Here is a 20,909-nt window from a genome sequence, read left to right on the forward strand (position 1 = left end):
ATTTTATCATTAATCTTTATAAAACCTGATCTCTGATTTTAATCGGCATATTGGGATAGAAACGATGCACGCTATCCATCAACCATTTGGATGTTTAACCCATTTATGCCTAGCGTCTAGTAAAAAAAGGCCTTGACAAACAGCGTAGACCCAGATGAGACGTCGCATGCACTGTTTGCTTAAAGGAATTTCTGTAAGAAATATTCTAAATATAGAAAATAAATATACTAGACATCCCTAATTTTGGAAATAAATTGATCCAATTTAGAATGATGGGAGAGTCCACAAGGCATACATGGGTTACGCTGCATTCTGCATCATTAACTAGTCTAAGATTCAAACAAAACATCATGTCATTCCTTGTATTTTCCGACAACGTAAACATTTTGATAAAATTGACTTTAGATTTTAGACATAGTTCTTATTTCCCTAAGCCTCCAAAATCTCAATTATTTCCCAATGTTTTATTGGCGTGAAATAATTGCAAATAAATTCAGTGGCTAGCGTTAAAGAAGTCATTTGAATAATTGCATTACCGTTCACGTCTGAAAAAAATCTAATTTCCACTCACGTATTCCATTCGTAATATTTATCAAGTGACGTAAAAGCAGCTTGTTAGTCATTAGAGTCATTATCATCGGCTGTCAAAGTATTAGAAATCGAATGGCTTTTACATATTTAAAATTTCTTTGCCCAAAAAGCTTTATTAAGAAAATGACTCAAAGTTTGATATCTTAAAAACCAAATCTGTTTACATCTTGTTATAGCTTTGCAGCAGACATCTGGATAAAAGTCGCTCATTTAAGTATCTTGTCAGTAAAATGCCAATTGAAACCAGAACCACCAAGTTTATTGTATCATTTATATATAATATATACAGTTATGATAAATCATGAATGTTTGATGGTAAAACTAACAAGCTGGCATAATCTACGACCTAGAGACAGCTGTAAACATTCAATTGAGAGGTTCATTTAATGAGAAATAAAAGTCTGTTTAGCGCTCTTTTAACCATTGAGGCGTTATGATTGCTCTAGATCTAGCCATATATTTTACATTTTACGAATTGGAAGGGCATTGTTCATGACATTGAAGATGCGTGACACTTTTCACGCCAATACTCTGATGCTCTATTGCGATGATAATAACAGTGTTCAGTTGACGATGTCTTATGTCAAAACTTTACAAAGTACTAAAGTTCTTGTTTACTTATTACATACATGTCTTTGTAAAAGAATATGCCACGATACTTTTATACAAATATCATAAGCGTTTATGAAAGTTTTATTGTGTAGGAGCAACATCAACAGACAGTATCCTAATTTTTACTCCTTCTACTACCTACTATTTGACAAATGTTGAGCAATATTTTATCAAATTGCACAACTGCTTATTTTTCTATTGTTCTACTTAAGAAGACAATACAAACTTATTTGTATTGTTGTATTCATATAACAGAAAACAATATGACTTTATTGCAGCCAGAGAAGAACCAGATATTGACAACCAACTTATGGCTTCGCCAAGTAAGTTTTCACTCACCATTTTAAGGTTGTTACGTATGCCAAATATTGAGGATTATACATATAATAATATTTTTATTGGTCAAGACGTCAATATTTTGCATCTACGCTTAAAAAGAAGACGCGTTAAATTAAATTAATGTATTCATTCATATATACAACATCACAACCATACTGCAACATTTACCGAACATAATGCTACGTACAATAAGGCTTAAATGGTCATAACATGGCATCGGGTTGGTAAAAAAACCTGAATAATTTCGGGTCGGATCGGATCAGTTATTAAAGTAACATTGCTACTCAAAATCATCGAAAATTTCGAACAATATTTCGTAAAATAAAGCCAAACAATTAAAAAACATTGTTCGTTATGGCCATTGTCGAAATTTCTACGCCAGATGTGGTCTGGTAAAATAGATGTTTGTGGATACAAAATGCTCGTTTTTATTATGGTTTTAACATGGTGTCATTTTAGTGTTCGTGTGTCGTATCAATAGATATTTTCGCAGTAAATTAACATGGAATTTATTGTGGTCACAAATAAATAAAAACGAGCATTTTGTATCAACAACAATCTATGTAATCATAACACATCTAGCGTTGAAATTGTGGCTATTGCTTAAAGGAACATTGATTGTTTAGGTGTTAACTTTATTTTACAAAATACTTTACGAAATTTGTGTTGATTTTGACAGTTATAGAGACTTTAAAGACGTTTGTAAAACAAACAAGTACGTATAAGTAATACAACATTAAATGTAGACAACTACTTAGATTAAATGCAACGTTCATGAATGCGTCGCGCTCTGAGAAAACTGGGCATAATGCATGTGCGTAAAGTGTCGTTCCAGATAAGCCTGTGCAGTCCGCACAGGCTAATCAGGGACGACACTTTCCGCTTGTATGACATTTTTCGTTTAAATGAAATCTCTTCTAAGCAAAAATCCAATTTAGGCGGAAAGTGTCGTCCCTGATAAGCCTTTGCGGACTGCACAGGCTAGTCTGGGACTACACTTTGTGCACATGCATTATGTCAAGTTTTCTCAGAACGCAACTCAAATGTAAGTAAGGTTTGTGGACCCGTCTCTTCAGGAATGGGTGGACCTGCGCCTTCGCTGGAATCGAGCGATGTTCCAAGAAATCGAGATGACTCATATCCCAGCTCGGGAGCTCTGGATACCGGACATTGGGCTTTACAACAAGTATATGCTCTTCGTGTGGCACTGTACCAGTAGTGTATTTTAGTGTTGTTAAAACCATGAAGCGGGCAAATGTTGTAAATTTGACAATAACTATTGCTGATACATGTTGCGCATTTGTTTGTGTTTACGTTTTCGCAATATAGCGAGTACTCAAGAAAAAGAAAGCAAAGCGTCCACAATTATCTAGAATCATTGTTTTTAAACTAGTACAATATAAATAATACAACAAACCGTGGAAATACCATATTCAGTTAATATGTGCTTGCTTTTCAGTGCGGATGGTGACTTTGTTATCACTTTGCTTACCAAAGCAAAGGTCTACAGCACCGGTCTTATTGTCTGGGAGCCACCGGCAATCTACAAGACCTACTGCCCAATCAACGTCGAGTTCTTCCCTTTTGATCAGCAGGAATGCTTCATGAAGTTCGGTGTGTGGACCTACGACGGCCATGAGGTAGTATAAGCTTCATAGGCTAGTATCATCAACAGCAACAGCTTCATCATCACCGTCATTCTCATCAGCAATAGCAGCTTCATTGTGATCATCATCATCGTCTCATTCAGAATCATTATCAATAATAAAATTAATAAACTAATGATAACAAGGAGCTTAATACTCAACACCATTTTCCTAAACATTATAAAGATTATCATGAAACTCATCACCTCATCAAATATCATAACCAATAATAATAATTTAATGAGCAAAAGGACCGTATACATTAAATAAAACCTCATCATTCGATGTATCGTCATCGTCAACATTAGCAGCAACATAAATATCGTTTACCTTTTTATTAAACATTAACAGGTAGATCTGCAGCACGTGTTGGAGAAACAGGGGGTGGCGGAAGGTGACCAGATGGTGATTCCAAACGGCGTGGACCTTTGTGACTACTACCAGAACGTGGAATGGGACATCATCAATGTGACCGCCAGGCGCAAGGAGAAGTTCTACCCTTGCTGTCAGGAACCATTCCCGGATATTACGTTCAACATCACCATACGCCGGAAAACACTGTTCTACACGATCAATCTAATCATGCCGTGCATTTCAATATCATGCCTTACAGTGCTAGTGTTTTATCTGCCCAGCGACTTCGGAGAGAAGATCACACTCTCGATATCAATATTGCTTGCACTTACCCTGTTCTTTCTTCTGTTGTCCGACATTAATCCCCCAACATCCATTTTCATTCCGCTTATTGGGAAGTATTTACTGTTCACCATGATAGTTGTGACCATGTCCATATTCCTGACCGTATCAACACTAAGCATCCACTTCCGGTCACCATCCACTCACACGATGTCGCCATGGATCATGCGTTTACTGATGGAGATTCTGCCAAAGATCTTGTGCATGAAACGCCCGCCTGTCAATAGAAAGCAAAGCGCCTTTCAAACTGTCAAAGACAGGGAAGTCAGAGATGCAAATCTCGACACAGCCAAAGTATTCATGAACTGGCAGCGACAAACGGACATGTTGCGCCACAGAATATCTTCGGAAAGTTCAGAAGCCTTTTCCACATATCCGCCAGAAATAAGGGAGTCTCTTAAAGGAGTCCGGTATATTGCGAAACACAAGAAGACTGCGGACGATGCAAAATTGGTTCGCCAAAGCAGCACACTTTATAAGAATGACTATGATTTAAGTGAGTTCCATAAAATAAGAAAATACAGATAAAAGTTTTTTTTAAATTGCATTACCAATATTTTTATTATTATTATCATTATTATTATTATTATTATTTTAACAATAATTATTTTAAAATTGGTCCCTTACAGGAAGAACGTGACTGGAACTACGTCGCTATGGTGATGGACCGCCTCTTTCTGTACATCTTCACAACTGCGTGCGTCTGTGGAACCATCGGCATCTTTCTAAACGCGCCATCTCTGTACGACCCCTGGGAAGCCATGACAAGAGACAACTTTAACTGCTCAAAAAGATGGGCAGCGTTGGTTTAGGTTTTGACTGGTCTTTTTTCATTACAATGAACTGTTGGTGTGCGATCTGGAAGATGAACCTCGTATAGTAGCATCTATTATAATGTTAGTATTGGAGAAGATATAAATGCGTAATTTGAAGCATTACATATTTCTTCTACTAAACGTTTATGCTCTCATTTGTATTTTTTTAAATTGTTTCGAATCATAAAAAAAAAATATTTTCTTCAGGACTATAATAAATACATTATATTTATTTTTAACCATGATAACAAACACAAAAATACGATCAACATAGTATTATTAATTGACAAAAACGTTCATATGAAAATGAACAAAACTCATCCACGAAAAAGCAATACGTTAATAATAGATATGACAATACACATATTTTTGTGCGCAGAACACCTTATCCTTTACGACTTGCATTCATTAACTATACCTTTCACGAGTGCTTTGTGCAATATTTCTTTCCACTCTATCTACCGGTTTTTCATGCGTCAAGCACCCACGCATGTTTCTAAACAGTACGCTTCATTCCTCTGACTGCGGTTGTGGATTGGCACTCGCCTGTGTTTCCTGTTGTTGGATGTCAGGTTAATCATTGGAAATACATTTCTTTGCGTTCTTACCACGTCCGGTTTGGTATGGGTTTTAATGCACAATTAGCAGCTTGTTGAAATCTGGCTTGAAAAACCAGGGACTCTTAACCCATTTATGCCTAGCGTCTAGAAAAAAAGGCCTTCGCAAACAGCGTAGACCCAGATGAGACGCCGCATGATGCGGCGCCTCATCAGGGTCTGCGCTGTTTGCTAACAGGAATTTCTGTAAGATATATTCTAAATATAGAAATAAATATACTAGACATCCCTAATTTTGAAAATAAATTGATCCAATTTAGAAGGATAGGAGAGTCCACTAGGCATTAATGGATTAATATTTCACATTTTCTAAATTCAGAACATACCAATACAGAAGAGTATTCAGTTGTGTTCTCAAAAGAAAGATTTTTTAAACGTATTATCAAATACAAAAATAACATTCTTAATAAAGCATGATGTGTTAAGGACAAAATAGCAAATGATTATTTTGCTTCATTAAGAATACCTTTTTAAACCTTAGATTTGTTCTAATGAGGCGGACTCGTTTGTATTAGTAATTGTTTAATTTCTATTTGGGACATGCATTTAATTAAAAAAAAAAGGAAATGTATAATACAGTTTGTTTTGAGAATAGCATCGTATCTAAAAAAAATATGGACACAAACACAAAGTTTATTACGAAAAAATCTATTTGTTTTTTTCTAACCTCTGTTTCCAAAGACCACACAATAAACCAGCATAAGAAATAAAAGCTAATAAGGCTGTGATAGTCACATAGGCGTAAATTCTCTTTGACCTTGACATTTTTTTATATTCTTGTTATAAAATTAAAGGGACATTTTCACGTTTTGGTAAATTGAAAACCTGTGAACTATTAAGCGTTGCAACGCGAAGCGATTGAATTATTTGGAGATTTCTGTTGTTGTCGTTATATTTTGTGACACTAAGAAGATAACTTATATAAAGTATAAAATACATCATTAACTGTATGAGCACGGATGGCCGAGTGGGCTTTTACTTCAGGGGTCAGTGGTTCGAGCCCAGTTGAGGGTTTCTTTTTTTCTTTTATTTCATTATCTTTTTCATTTTACTAGAGCTTTTTAGATCCAATGTTTACATTTATTTATATAAAGTATTTAATGAAAAACTTCAATACATGCCAAAATCTGTGAAAAGGTCCCTTTAAATTCAGCATATCAATAAGTCATTCATGAGGAGCATCAGAATTGTGCTTCAGATTCAGATACTTAACAGTGTCAATCAAAATCGGGATCGCATATGGGATTAGTGCGATGACGACCAATTTCAATATGAAGAACAAGTGGACACATTTAAAAAATATTTAACAAAGCTTAATTAATACCGAGCATGGGTTGCATACATGTAGGATGTGGGTGGATGTTACACACGTTACCTTATTTACACAGAAAAGAAAACGCGAACGATTAATCAATAATTCTTAAATTTGTTTTCACATCCTAACATAATATAATTAAAGTCCAATATTATTGAAAATATAAACTACCCTACACCGCCAGTGTACTACACAAAATCCTATCCATTCATTAAATGTTAAGTTATAAAAATATGAGGATACGAATAACCTATTGTTAATATCTTTTACAAGACTAAACTTTCATCTTGCTGTAAACAATATTGTTCTATCACAAAAATAAATTGTATGTATAGATAAAGTCATGTAATAGACAAGACTGCATCGGATGGGAGCATCCGTATTGTATGTGGATGCACCATGTTGCGTAACAGACAATGAAGGCTTCATCGGGTACCACGAGGAGTTCGTATTTTATATTTACCCATATCTATATATTCTCAAAAACTGGATGTGTGTGAGAGATCGGGATGTTGGCAATGATTTCATAGAGACGCATGTCCATGTCATCAACGCTTACGAAATGCGTAAGTAAGACAGCGCCCGTCTGTCCACTGCTCATGCATACATATCGGTCAATAAATAATGATTTATGACAAGAAAGGTCAGATATTCTTATTAAGCAACATGCGCATTCATGTGATCATGTTTTTGTGTAATCATTTGAGCCGCGTTCTGAGAAAACTGGGTATAATGCATGTGCGTAAAGTGTCGTCCCAGATTAGCCTGTGCAGTCCGCACAGGCTAATCAGGGACGACACTTTCCGCTTTTATGACATTTTTCATTTAAATGAAGTCCTTTCTGAGCAAAAATCCAATTAAGCCGGAAAGTGTCGTACCTGATTAGCCTGTGCGGACATCACAGGCTTATATGGTACGACACTTTACGCACATGCATTATGCCCAGATTTCTCAGAACGCGACTCATTTATTGCAAGGGATGTTGACTTCCAATTGACCAGTGCAAAGTATATTGTCACGAGCCGAGCGGTAGCTGTGATTTTTTCTTCAATTTTTCCAAACTTGAAGCTTTTGTTCAAGTTTAACATAGAACTAAAATGGACTCTGATAAACAGTAAACTAAGAATAACATGTTTGCCTATAAGTTGTTTAAAATTGTAAAAAATATTAACTCAAGATTTAAAGCATTTCCAGAATTTATTCAATTAACAATTAACATCTACCTGTGATGGTTCATGCAGAAAACTGCTTCATGGTGGCATTTAAGTAACATCCCATGCAATTACGTTTTTAGAGTATTTAAAGCATGCAAATCTTGAAATTTGACCAGCTTAACAGCATCCAAGACTCAAGAGCGACCATTTTAACTTCAAGAAAGCGGTTTGACATGTTCGATACTATTTATGTTGACAGACGATACAGATTTGCAAAAAGCAATAAATCTAACGACCAAAAGTTAATTATTTTGTGTATAATGATTCATTGTCATATATTTATAAAAGAGTTGAGGTGTAATATTTTTATGAAAATTACTCACGACTCCAAAGGAATATAGGATACATGTTCGAAATGCATTAAAACGCGTTTATGATATTTATCTGCTGTGTCCATCTGTAGAACGATCAATTTAATGTCAAAATGTGTTATGTCGTGTTCCCTTTGCAGTTTTTATGACTCTGTACTCTGACATATATCAAAACAAACACACTTATGTTTTCTTCATTTATTTAATAGTATAAAGCAGATACGTCCTCCGACATTAGTTACACTTGTGAAATTGTTTTAACATAATAAAAATATAATTACAAGTATAAACTGCCCTAAGTGTTTCTTTTGTTCAAAGATTCTATTTACATGTTTGTGTGGCTAGTTTCTTCCAATAGTAATACGAACTTACACACTACACTTTTTTTCCAAACGATTTGATGCATTTGAGGCATTTTAAATATTAACAGAAAATATAACCAACCAGAACGTACCATGAATCATTATTAGAAAAGCAGTCACATGCGCTAGCACTTTACGCTCTATAACTCATTAACTTAAAAGTATATATCACGTTGAAATGGATTTATATGACTGATTCATGTATACTACCGTGATTTATCTCAATAGTTGTAATATTCACAGTTTGGCAGAATCAAACGATACATATGCATGAGTTTTTATTATAATATATACAAACCATTGTAGACATTGAATATAATCGGTAATGAGGATCTAAAAACACAATGAATGTCCGAAACAAGTCTAACATTATAACTAACCATTCTTTTGTAACACATTCCAAATAAGTTAAACATAACACAAGCAGTGTAAAGAGCGTTTTTAAATTTAAAATATATATATTGTGAATATTTCTTAGTCCGTAACGCAGGCAAATTATTTCCACATAAAACATATGTGGTTAATAGTGAATTACTGTTTCAAATCCCTGTTGTGTATATCTTTAAGTATCGTCAATTAGGAATATAAGAAATCGTAAAATGTTTCTTATCTAGACTTATCTAGAACTACCGAGAGACGATATATGATTTTCTTGGCATTTTAATGTTTACATCCACTCAACTCTACAGGAGAGTCTGATAGATCATATCTCGAAATCTATGTACGCTAAATTTTAAGTTCGTGATGAAACATGTGCAGCGATAAGACATCAACTATCAAAAAGGCATTGATCACGTCATATAAGCAGTTCAAATGCTCTTTTTATAGCACGAATGCTATGTAAATTGGTAATTTTAATTGGTTTGCACCTTTCGATTTTAAACAAACACTTTTAACATCTAAATCTTATTCAGATAGACACAAAAATCATGTAAATATTTTTATATGTGTTTTTCTTTGTGTCGTAAGCACGAAGTGGACTCGCCAAACTCATTTAGTGGTCCGAAATCTCAGAACTATGACTTAGGTTGTATATTCAATGTTGCGTGTGTGTCTATTGATATCTGTTGTTCTCGGACTCCCCCCCCCCGACCAATTACCGTTCCGTGTCTAACAAACGCAAACTATAATTAAATATTGACGGTACAGAATGGTTGAAAAGAGATTTGACTTAATCAAGAAGAAGTTTTTCAATAGTTCTGCCTATGTTGATTGTCTGGACCACGCATTTCACGGATGCTTACACGCGTTTGGAATTATAAGTACGATACAAACTTATCCCATTTATGCCTAGCGTCTAGAAAAAAGGCATTGGCAAACAGCGTAGACCCAGATGAGATGACGCATGATGCGGCGTCTCATCAGGGTCTTCGCTGTTTGCTTAAAGAAATTTCTGTTAGAAATATTCTAAATATAGAAAGAAATATACTAGACATCCCAAATTTGGGAAATAAATTGATCAAATGTAGGATGGGAGAGTCCACTAGGCATAAATGGGATAAGTTACGACATGTTATAACGTGCTTTAAAACGAAGTCTTATCTGAATACATAGTGTGCTATGAATATCAAAACCAGGCCCGTAGCCAGAGTTTTGAAGAGGGGGGGGGGTGCGAGTTTTCCCATCAACGATTGTTATTGAGCAACGAAGTTGCGAAGCGGTAGGTGGGGGAGGGGTTGTTCCCTTCCTACAATCGGGGGTTTGGAGGTCCTCCCTCTAGAAAATTGTGAAAATGAAAAGTAAAATCCTGCATTTTGGTGGCTTTTCATCTGAATTCAGAGACTGAAGTTATAGAGCATTTTTATATGAAAATTCACATTCATTGACTATACTCAGTGACTGATCGACATGAATATGATATAACATACATGTATTCCCCACTGCCGTTTTTCAATAACCACCTTTGTTGATATGTCACGGAAATACATTATTTTATACCCGACGCTAGTATGCGTGAACACACTTTGTTTACATATGCAACAACAAATTGATAGAATATAAAATCAACAATAAGAACGGTATACAATATCATTATTTATTGGAATCTTGAGAACATTTGTGTATTTTACCATTCCAAAATTCTACCATTCCTAAATCAAGCAAATTAAAAGGAAAAATTTGACTTTTTTCAAAACAACTGTTTGTCTGCTATTATGGATAGTACCCGAGGCATAGCATTGCTCTAAACGTGCTAATAGTGTTTTGTACAACAAACACTGATTAACAAAACTGGGTCTTCTCTTATATGCATCAATACTAAACAGAAATAAAAATGTTATAACTGGTTACTTTTATTTTTGAAATTATTTTTAACAAATTAGTATTCATTTTCCAAACGAATTTCAGAATACAACAATTAAGGCTTCATAAAGACCCTTTAACCACAAACTACTGGTCCTATCGTCTCAAAGCCCTTATAAATGTATAACAGGACGTTGAAGAAAAAATATGGACTTATTTGCCCGTATGTTCAAGATCCGTCACAGTTAATGAACATTTAACGCTAACGTCCACCTGATCATATATGTTATAACGTTTTAAATTAATTACAACATTTAATTCAGAGAATGGCATATTTTCTAGTGTCAAGTTTGACATAATTAAAACATTATGGGCAGTTATGTATGTGGAGCAGAACAGATGCCATAAGGTGTTGGTAAACTACAAAAAAAGCTTTTAAATTATTGCTTTGTAGAAATGATTTGTTTTCTTGCCATACAACAAAAAAAAATCCTGTCTTGAGCATAGCTGATATTTTTTGTCTGAAAACCCTTAAGATGATCGAAAATGCTTGTACGGGGATATAACAAAAAGACAACGCAGTCTGTCGAAAATGCTGTGTACAATCGTTAATTGTTATAAATCGTTGTATAATGCAAAATTATTAACCAGTGACTCATTTATCTTCGGCAATATTCGACGGGTGTCTTTTGATTTCCGTCATATTCGGAAGCTGGCATAACATTCCGTTAATAATAATCTAAAATGTTCTCTTTCCTGTCGGTAGCATATTGAATTCTACATTATTGTAACGCTTAAATACGAAGACTCACCGGATTCCGGGAAAAGATAAATAATTGTTTTTGCGTCGAATAAAGTTGGGTGCATCTCATAGTTCAAATATTTTGTTTACTCGTCAAAAAACATTGGGTGCGAACGCACCCAACGAACCCCCTGGCTACGGGTATGAAAACATCATTCTACAATGCATTTTTTAAGAATAAACGTTTTTTATCAACTTAAATTGTATCTAATTTTCGTAATTTAATCTGATAAGTACCTGATTAAGACTCAAAGACTTCGATACGTTTGTTGTACGTATTGTTGGTTGGATACTAAAATGCACGTAATGCCTTTTCACTATGTATTTGTTGATAAAATATTTTTTGATAAATAAATATGAGCCGTGCTCTGTGAAAAGAGGGTTAATGCATGTGTGTAAAGTGACGTCCCAGATTAGCCTGTGCAGTCCGCACATGCTAATCAGGGACGACACTTTCCCACTTTCCGCCTAAACTTGATTTTTGCTAAGAAGAGACTTTCTTTATACGAAAAAAAATCATGAAAGCGGAAAGTGTCGTCCCTGTTTAACCTGTGTGGACTGCATAGGCTAATCTTGGACGGCACTTTACGCACATGCCTGAACCCCCTTTTCACATAGCACGGCTCATATTAAGGTTTGGCCATCATCGCATCCTTATGACTTATCCCCCGAGACTAATATACATAATTAATCAACTATTTATATCATACATACCAACTTTAAATAGTGTTATTACTCTATTTCACAATATATTATGAAGTTTTATTTAGAAAAAACGTTCATGAAATCAAATGTATTTAATTGATATTCGTAAGTATATAACCGCAACTGGTTGATAACAGACTTCGCTGGGCCCCGACGAATATGACATTTATACCACATGAGTGATAATGACGGCCTAATATTTTGCTCTTTACACGTATACTAAAAATGCTTAATTGAGTATACATTTTTGTTTTCCTGTTTGTCATTCACAGTAAAATATATGTCTTGCATTTTTTGCAATAGATTTTGATATTATATATTATTATAGTTTACATGTTCGTATCGAAATTGTGTAAATACATATGGACGAGAGATTCATAATTTTCATTTGCGATATTCAAATAAAAAACTCACTTCGGAGCATTGATGGAGATTTTATGATGGCCCCGCTTACTTACGTCTACAACACCGGTCTATTTGTCATGTCGCAACTAGCCATCTGCGCGACCTGCAATCCAATCATAGTCTAGTACTTCCCTTTTGACAAACAGAAGTGCTATATGGAGGCCTTTCGATGAATAGCGTCATGAAGAGCGCTGGCATTTTTTAATTGGAATATTTTCCAAAAGCGTTAAATGCTTTGTGGTTTACATGTCTCATTGTATTCCCCATACAGGGAATATTTGGTTTCATGTGGTTGCCCGGCGGTTGGATTTTTTGTCTAGAGCATATCTAGAAAATGAAAAGGCTGTCAAACTAATGATTTCAAAGGTTGTTCAATAGATCTCAATGTAAGAAAGCGATAGGACACATAATTATTGCTTTATATATTTTAAAGCGTTCACCCTTTTTTATTGTGATATTGAAATTGTGCCCGGAGCATATTCTAAACATCGAGAGGTATTAACTTGAATGTTCAAGGCGCCATTACTGCTCAGTTATTGCCCTTTGATATTGTTTTACTTTAATTTTCCCGAACCATCTTTACGACTTAAAGATATATCACAGAGAAACTTGTGGTTGGTTTACGTCCATAGAGGATGTGGAGTGTTCAAGAACAATTACTAATGCTCCTAATTGTGTGTTATTGCCATTTGTTATTTTTCAAATTTAATTTTATACGGAGAATCAATTTGAATACATTAAGGGGTATCAACTTGAAACTGTATCGTTAGATCTCGTGATGAGAACTTGCAGTATACAAGCATCATAATGAATGCTTCCTTATTTCGATAATTATTGCTAATTGTAAATCATTTGCATGTAAATTTTTAATGTATTATATCTAATGATGGGGAATGCGATGCACACTAATCATCTTGAAATTTTCCCCAGGGAATATGTACACAATATACATGTTGAATGAAGAAGAAACTTTATCGGTATAAAGCTGGTATTGTTTGGACTCCCTTTCTGACAAAGCGATATGTCGTTGTATTTCAGGCTTGACAGTGACGGTTCTACTTGAAAATGTTTCTTTGTTTCTTTTCTTTGTTTAAAAAATAGAAGCGACAACTGTTTCTTCTTCCCCGTCGCTTTTGTCACGAACGATTGAATTTTGAAGAGTTTCCATACTGAACATATTAAATAATAAAATATATACTATTGAAATTCAAGGGTGCATTTAAAAGAATTCTCCAAAGCTAATTTAATATGTGTTGTGTAACAGAATATTAAGAATTTACAGTTTATACGTTTAAAAAATTGGAACATTTGATGGCGTTAGCATTAAAAATACGAGTTTTGCCGATCATTTCTTCCACGCGATGACAAAGGACTATGCACCGTGGGTTTTCCTCAGAGAAATACAATTAAATTATTAATTAGTTTTAAAACCTTTTTATTCAGCTCGATTGCATCGAAAGCCTCAGTCTTATAGAAACGCTCTTTAGTCCGTTTCCTTGGCCTATAACCAGTATTTGGTGCCTTTGGGGAAGATCTAGAGAACGCTCCCGAGTGGATCGAACCCGTGACCTCCCGATCGCTGGGCGGACACCGTATCCATTACGCCACGGCGAAATTATTGTTTTAAAGTACAATATGCCTAAAGGGGTAAGGTACATTTGTATATCAATGATTGATGATATTTTTCATTTAAAACTCACAAAGGCATATGGAATAGTATAAATTTGAGTTTTGTGAATAGGATCGAGTTCGAAGTCAACTTATACAAGAAATCAGTTCTCTTGTACTGCTATTTAATTTGAATTGTATTGCTATGTTGTCAACTTGTATAGACCCTGTATTGCTTTTTTTAACGTTTTGGCCGTGTGTGGGTTTTTTCAGTTCTTTAAAAAAAAAGCCGGTTACCACAAGTTTATGTGTTTTGTGTAATCTGAGTCTTGTTAATGAGTGTAACATATCATACTTTTTGATGAAATGGGCATTTAAACACTCGCACAATTATATGGAATGTATGAATTGAGTTTGTGTTCCCTAAAGTTTGAAGTTCTCAGACACAACACAAATCCATATTTCTACTATAGAACTTGAACATGCATTACGACGCATATGCTGAAACGTGAAAAGGTTGCGTATATCTATTGTATTATGTTATGCTTCGAGAGCTTTTTTTGGTAATGATCATTTCATAAGGATATTACAGTTACCATCACACATACGTAAAGACCTACATATTATATTGCTTTATTATTTCTTTTTGCAATATTACATATGTTATTTCCAACAAATACACACTAACCGTATTTATAATTATGCTGATGATTGCCCACATATACAAGTTACGAATGATATATTTCCTGTTTTGGACAACTGATTAAAATTATGTTATATTAATTAAATCTATTATTTACACAGTTTAAAATCATTTTCTATTTATTTTGCGACACTGTCTTTAACAATGCGACTATTTGTATTAAAGTAAATGCTCATTTTCGGATAGGTGATATGATGGTTACGTTTTCCACTTTTCCGTATGATCAAACAGCCTGAGTTCAGATACTGGTTTTCAATTACAAGTGCCTATTTATTAGATAGCGTATCTGTGGTTTATGACGCTTTCATATTTGACCAGCAACACTATGCTAATACTGCGAGACCGCTGTTCAAAACAAGGGACATGATCATACCAACGTCAGTATTAAACTCTTGTCCCACTTTTCGATTTATCATCGACCGAGACCGTTCTGTTTTGTACTTTTCGTCAAAAGTCACGTCGTTTTTGTTTTAATTTGTTATCAGACATTAAGTATGGCTGTTTGTTCGCCCTTCTGTCGGCCCGTCCATCCGTTTCCCTGACCGTACGTAAGTCGGTCTGCCTGTTAAAAATTGATTATTAGGTTGCGCCACTTTTTACAATTAACATAGTTTTCATAACCTGTTATAGCAATATATGATGTAAAAGCAATAGTCACTAAAATGATAATCTTTTGTTGTTAATTACAATATGATACTTGTTTCGTCCTCGTGATAAAATGAAATTCTCTGTGTTGTTATGAAAGTCTTGATAAAGGAAATGCAGTGTATAAAGGTAAATGCGCTTAAACGATCCAGCTGGAACATAGGTTGGCTATTATACTGTTCCTCTAGTTAAATAATGCACACCCTTGAGATGTTTATTTTCGGCCGATTTCTCCTTGTATGTGGATATAAGTTTACATAAGCTTACCGGTATATACGTTTATAAAAACTCATTATGTAATGACCATCATAAAGACATAAATTCATTTAAAATTACATCAATATGTTGAATGCATTGTCTTTATCGATCACAAATCAGTGAAATGCTATATAAGGACATGTTGATCGGTAAGTGGATATTTTACATACATTTTGTTTCAGTATTTAGACACGCAGCCTTTAATCATATTAACATTAAATGGTTAAATATTGCCATATGAATTCATTTTATTTCGATTCCTGATATGAACTTAAACCATTATAATTTTTCAAAATAATTAAGGTAAATAGGATTATTCATGCAAATGTAATTAACTAAAGATAAGTAGTATTTAACAATAATTTCGAGCATTCCTTTATCAAGAAGTTACAAATTATAAACATTTATAAATAAGCTGCATGAAAATGACCATTCTGCTTCATTTCATCATCCAAGATATTCACCTTGAAGACAGCATGTCTTTCTTTGCTTTTTCGTAACATTAACATGTTGATAACATTTTCTGAAGAATGCAGACATAAATCTTATTTCCGTAAGCCTCCAAAATTTCCATAATTTCCCAATGTTTTGATTGGTTAAAATAATTGTGAATCAATTCAGTAGCTAACGTTCAAGTAGTCATTTAAATAAGTGCATAACCGATCTCGTCTGAAAATAGTGAAATAATTTTAAACGCACGCATTCCTTTTTGTTAGTTTGATTATGTCACTTTTAAGCAACCTTAACTAATTATTATCTACATGCAGAGTATTTGGAATCGAATATCTTTGTGTAGCGTACAAGTGTCCGGCGCCAAATTAATTTGTTTCGAATTTAGGGTTTGTTGAAAGTATTATTGGTTATTAATTATTATTGATTTATGTAGTTTGTATTTATCGTATAATACTTATTTGGTTGCAGATGTTACACAATGTACCGATAATAGTTGCATATTCATGGTTATTGATATAAATAGCTTATAATGCATAAATCATCACCAGATTTTATTCATGAATATTTACGGTTTATGATGTGTGTAATCTTAACATATTTGGTAATAAATGTAAAGAGCTCACGTTGGCACAGCTCACTAATCATGCCATTAGTTTGATGACAGTATAATTATTTATATACAGCGTATAATGTAAAGTACATAGAAATTGTTTTAAGAATAGGTTTTCATTTCAGTATCTGGTCATTTACAAGTGTAAGCATAGGGCGTATAATAAGTAACGCCAGTAATAACATACAAAAATGTGTTCAAATTTCAAAACAAAGTTAGCTTAAATCTCTAAAACATAATTACCTTTTGGGAGAAATGTTGGAGTGTGTATTCATGTAGCGAGGAAAAATACCCCATGCAATTTTACCATATCTGTCTTTCTATGCATTACAGTGTGGAAAAAAATCTCATTCATGAATGACTCTCAGTTGTCTACATATGTGTGGACAAGGTTTTGTGATTCCTGATTTAAAAGTCTGTTGTAAAAATTACCTTTAGCGTTTTATTTATAACTATGTATTGCTAACTTTTTTCAACCGTTCTCATGTTAATTTGGTTTTATTGAGATTTTAAAATGCATTTGGAAACTAAAATTGCTTCTGTATGTATGTCTTTTTTATATTGGGAATAACTAACAGTATACGAATCGGGAATAAATTACACGCTTTTTGCGTTTAAAATCCAGCTGATAACACTTGTTTAACTTTTGACCTTGTATTTATGCATAAATCAGAAAGTGAACCCCGTGTAAGCATCTTTCTAACATGTTTAGTAAGACTATTAAACTAGATTTCAAAATTATGATGGACAATAAATCGCGCTGCACCTTTCGTTTTATGAACGAAAGTATGCCATATGCATAGGTCATTTAATGTTTAATCATCAATGTAAGTGGACAAATATGACCCGCGCTAAAAGCATCTATCAAGACAGTATGTTTCATCTAACTTAAAGCATCTCTCAATATTGTGAGTCTGATCTTAATTGAAACATTTCTCAAGACTGTAAGTCTGGTCTTACTTTAAGCATCTATCACGACTTTTAGACTGAAATTACTTTAAGTATCTCTCAAGACTGTGAATCTGATCTTACTTTAAGCATCTATCAAGACTGTAAGTCTGGTCTTACTTTAATCATCGCTTAATAGCGTAATTCTGGTCTTACTTTAAGCATCTATCACGACTTCATGGCTTATATAACTTTAAGCATCTATCAAGACTGTAAGCCTGGTCTTACTTTAAGCATCTATCAGGTCTCTAAGTCTGGTCTTATTTTAAGCATCTCTCAATGCGGTAAGTCTGATCTTACTTTAACCATCTCTACTGTATGTCTGATCTTACCTTAAGTATCTCGCAGAACTGTATGCCTTATCTTACTTTAAGCATCTCTCAAAACTGTAAGTCTATTCTTACTTTAATCATCCATCAAGACTGTAAGTCTGATCTTACAAAAAGCATGACTCAAGACTGCAAGTCTGATCTTTCTTTAAGCATCACTCAATACTGTAAGTGTGATCTTACTTTAAGCATCTCTCAAGACTGTTAGGCTGATCTTAATATAAGCATCTCTAAAAGACTGTAAGTCTAATATTACTTTAAGCATCTCTCAAGACCGTAAGTCTGATCTTACTTTAAGCATTTCAACCAAGAATGTTAGGCTTATTTTAATACACGCAGGCGATACTCCTATATTATATTTACCGTTTCTTTTTCATATGTACCTTAACCATAAACAATACTCGTTGCTTTCCATACTTCATATAAAGAGTATTTAGAAGTTCTGTTGTTTTAATGATAGTTAGTTGGTTCATTAATATTTTTAATACGAATAAATATCTTTTTTGAATTTTGGAAATGGTGTTCCCCAAACATTTTGTGAAGACTTCTTGTTGTATAGTACATGAATACTACACTTACTACGGCAATTAATTGCCAGATGCATAACACATAAACAACACCAATCCCTAAATACACCTTCAACTAATTATCTGAATATGTGAATACAAAGGTGAACGTAAAAAAACTATGCAATTGATGTATTCTTTTTTATTGCAATTTATATGATTGTGATGCTATGAGATCCAATTTTAATACCCTTCATTATTGTATGAAAACCTCTTAGTCATCTATGGTATATGGAGCTCTTTAAACCGATTCAACATCTAATAAATAATAATAATAATAATTATAATAATAATTATAATAATAACAATAATAATAATAATAATAATAATAATAATAATAACTTATCATTTAAATAATAACGAGACCCCTGTCTTATTCACGTGTCTGTGGTTGGTTGTTGTATTTTTGTGAAATGTGTCTGAATAATTGGTTTTACGTCTCACTGTTTGCCAAATGAGTCCTTGATATAAAACGGTTTCTCTCATGCTGGTGCAGCAAACGTTCCATTTTTTTAATATAATATATTTTCATGTAGGCCATCTTTCAAAAAATTATGTGAAAGTCAGAAAATAATATCCACAAACACCATCATAACATTAGATTAAAAATGAAAATACTAGCTCATTACAATACATAATAATAAATGATATGAAGATATGTTTAATTTATCTGGAGGATTGTATTTATACATAGATATATTTCCCTATAATCTATTGATAACTTAAATGTTAGGATTGCTAACATCTGTAACCCATCTGAAACAAGCAGAAGACATCTGTAACCGATCTGAAACAAGCAGAAGACATCTGTAACCCATCTGAAACAAGCAGAAGTGAACGCTTGCTAACATCTGTAACCCATCTGTAACCCATCTGAAAAAGGCAGAAGTGAAAGATTGCTACATCTGTAACCCATTTGAAACAAGCAGAAGTGAAAGCTGCTAACATCTGTAACCCATCTGAAACAAGCAGAAGTGAACGCTGCTACATCTGTAACCCATCTGAAACAAGCAGAAGTGAAAGCTGCTAACATCTGTAACCCATCTGAAACAAGCAGAAGTGAAAGCTAACATCTGTAACCCATCTGAAACAAGCAGAAGTGAAAGCTGCTAACATCTGTAACCCATCTGAAACAAGCAGAAGTGAAAGCTAACATCTGTAACCCATCTGAAACAAGCAGAAGTGAAAGCTAACATCTGTAACCCATCTGAAACAAGCAGAGGTGAAAGCTAACATCTGTAACCCATCTGAAACAAGCAGAAGTGAAAGCTAACATATGTAACCAATCTGAAACAAGAAGAAGACATCTGTAACCCATCTGAAACAAGCAGAAGTGAAAGCTGCTAACATCTGTAACCAATCTGAAACAAGCAGAAGTGAAAGCTTACATCTGTAGCCCATCTGAAACAAGCAGAAATGAAAGCTTAACACAGGTGTGCCAAGTTATGGTATCAGTTTAGATAGATCAACATCACAATTCATCGTCAAGGACTGATGCCTGTATTGTATGTACAGAACTTTTGATGTATTGCGTTGCTATGAAAACTAAGTCCATGTTTTCCTTTAAGTGTGGCGTGTGTATATATCAATACTATCGCATTTCTTTTCATTCCAAAATTATCTTCTCACAATCTTTGAGGGCGAACAAAACCCCAGTAAATTGTGATGCATTCGTAATCTCAAATACTTCTGTAACGAACTGAAATGCCTGAATGTGTAATTGTTTTTCACTTCAAACATTAGATTAGTTATTATTTCGATGAAACATTCATTGGTTTCAATATAACATAGAACACTTCGCCTTGTATGTTAAGTCGTCCTGTACAAGAAAGGAATAGTGATTATTGAACTAATTTAATTGAGAATATATACATTCAAAATTACCCAGTTCTAGATTTCCTCATAATATTTCTGCGTTGAATAAGACCGAGATCGTGAAACTCGCTGCTCAATTGATGACGTTATGGCTGTTCAAAGTGATCCACCCCGTTTTCGGGTGATTTTGAGTTGGATACCTTGTTATATATATATTTGATAGTGAAATAAAAAATTTCTGGAAAGTTGATTTTTCGTAAAATATATGATAATTTTTCATTCAAAATGATAATTTCACTAATT

The 20,909-nt window shown here is 34.0% G+C and overlaps 1 protein-coding gene across 1 annotated transcript; it reads left to right on the forward strand.

The window, feature by feature from the left end:
- Positions 1-1,404: 1,404 nt before the first annotated feature.
- Positions 1,405-4,653, forward strand: LOC127877931 (acetylcholine receptor subunit alpha-like 1). The gene is made up of 5 exons (XM_052424256.1): positions 1,405-1,526; positions 2,619-2,728; positions 3,002-3,182; positions 3,540-4,380; positions 4,514-4,653. The coding sequence occupies exons 1-5, from the start codon at positions 1,467-1,469 to the stop codon at positions 4,522-4,524; spliced, it is 1,203 nt and encodes a 400-aa protein (XP_052280216.1). The 5' UTR covers positions 1,405-1,466; the 3' UTR covers positions 4,525-4,653.
- Positions 4,654-20,909: the final 16,256 nt, after the last annotated feature.

The sequence above is a fragment of the Dreissena polymorpha genome, chromosome 4, assembly GCF_020536995.1.
Source record: "Dreissena polymorpha isolate Duluth1 chromosome 4, UMN_Dpol_1.0, whole genome shotgun sequence".
NCBI lineage: Eukaryota > Metazoa > Mollusca > Bivalvia > Myida > Dreissenidae > Dreissena > Dreissena polymorpha.

Bases quoted from the DNA above. Each gene is read 5' to 3' on its own strand.
- LOC127877931 (XM_052424256.1), top strand. From the start codon at position 1,467: ATGACTTTATTGCAGCCAGAGAAGAACCAGATATTGACAACCAACTTA. The intron at 1,527-2,618 runs GTAAGTTTTCAC...CCGTCTCTTCAG, and splicing joins CCAACTTATGGCTTCGCCAA to GAATGGGTGGACCTGCGCCT. The intron at 2,729-3,001 runs GTATATGCTCTT...CTTGCTTTTCAG, and splicing joins GACATTGGGCTTTACAACAA to TGCGGATGGTGACTTTGTTA.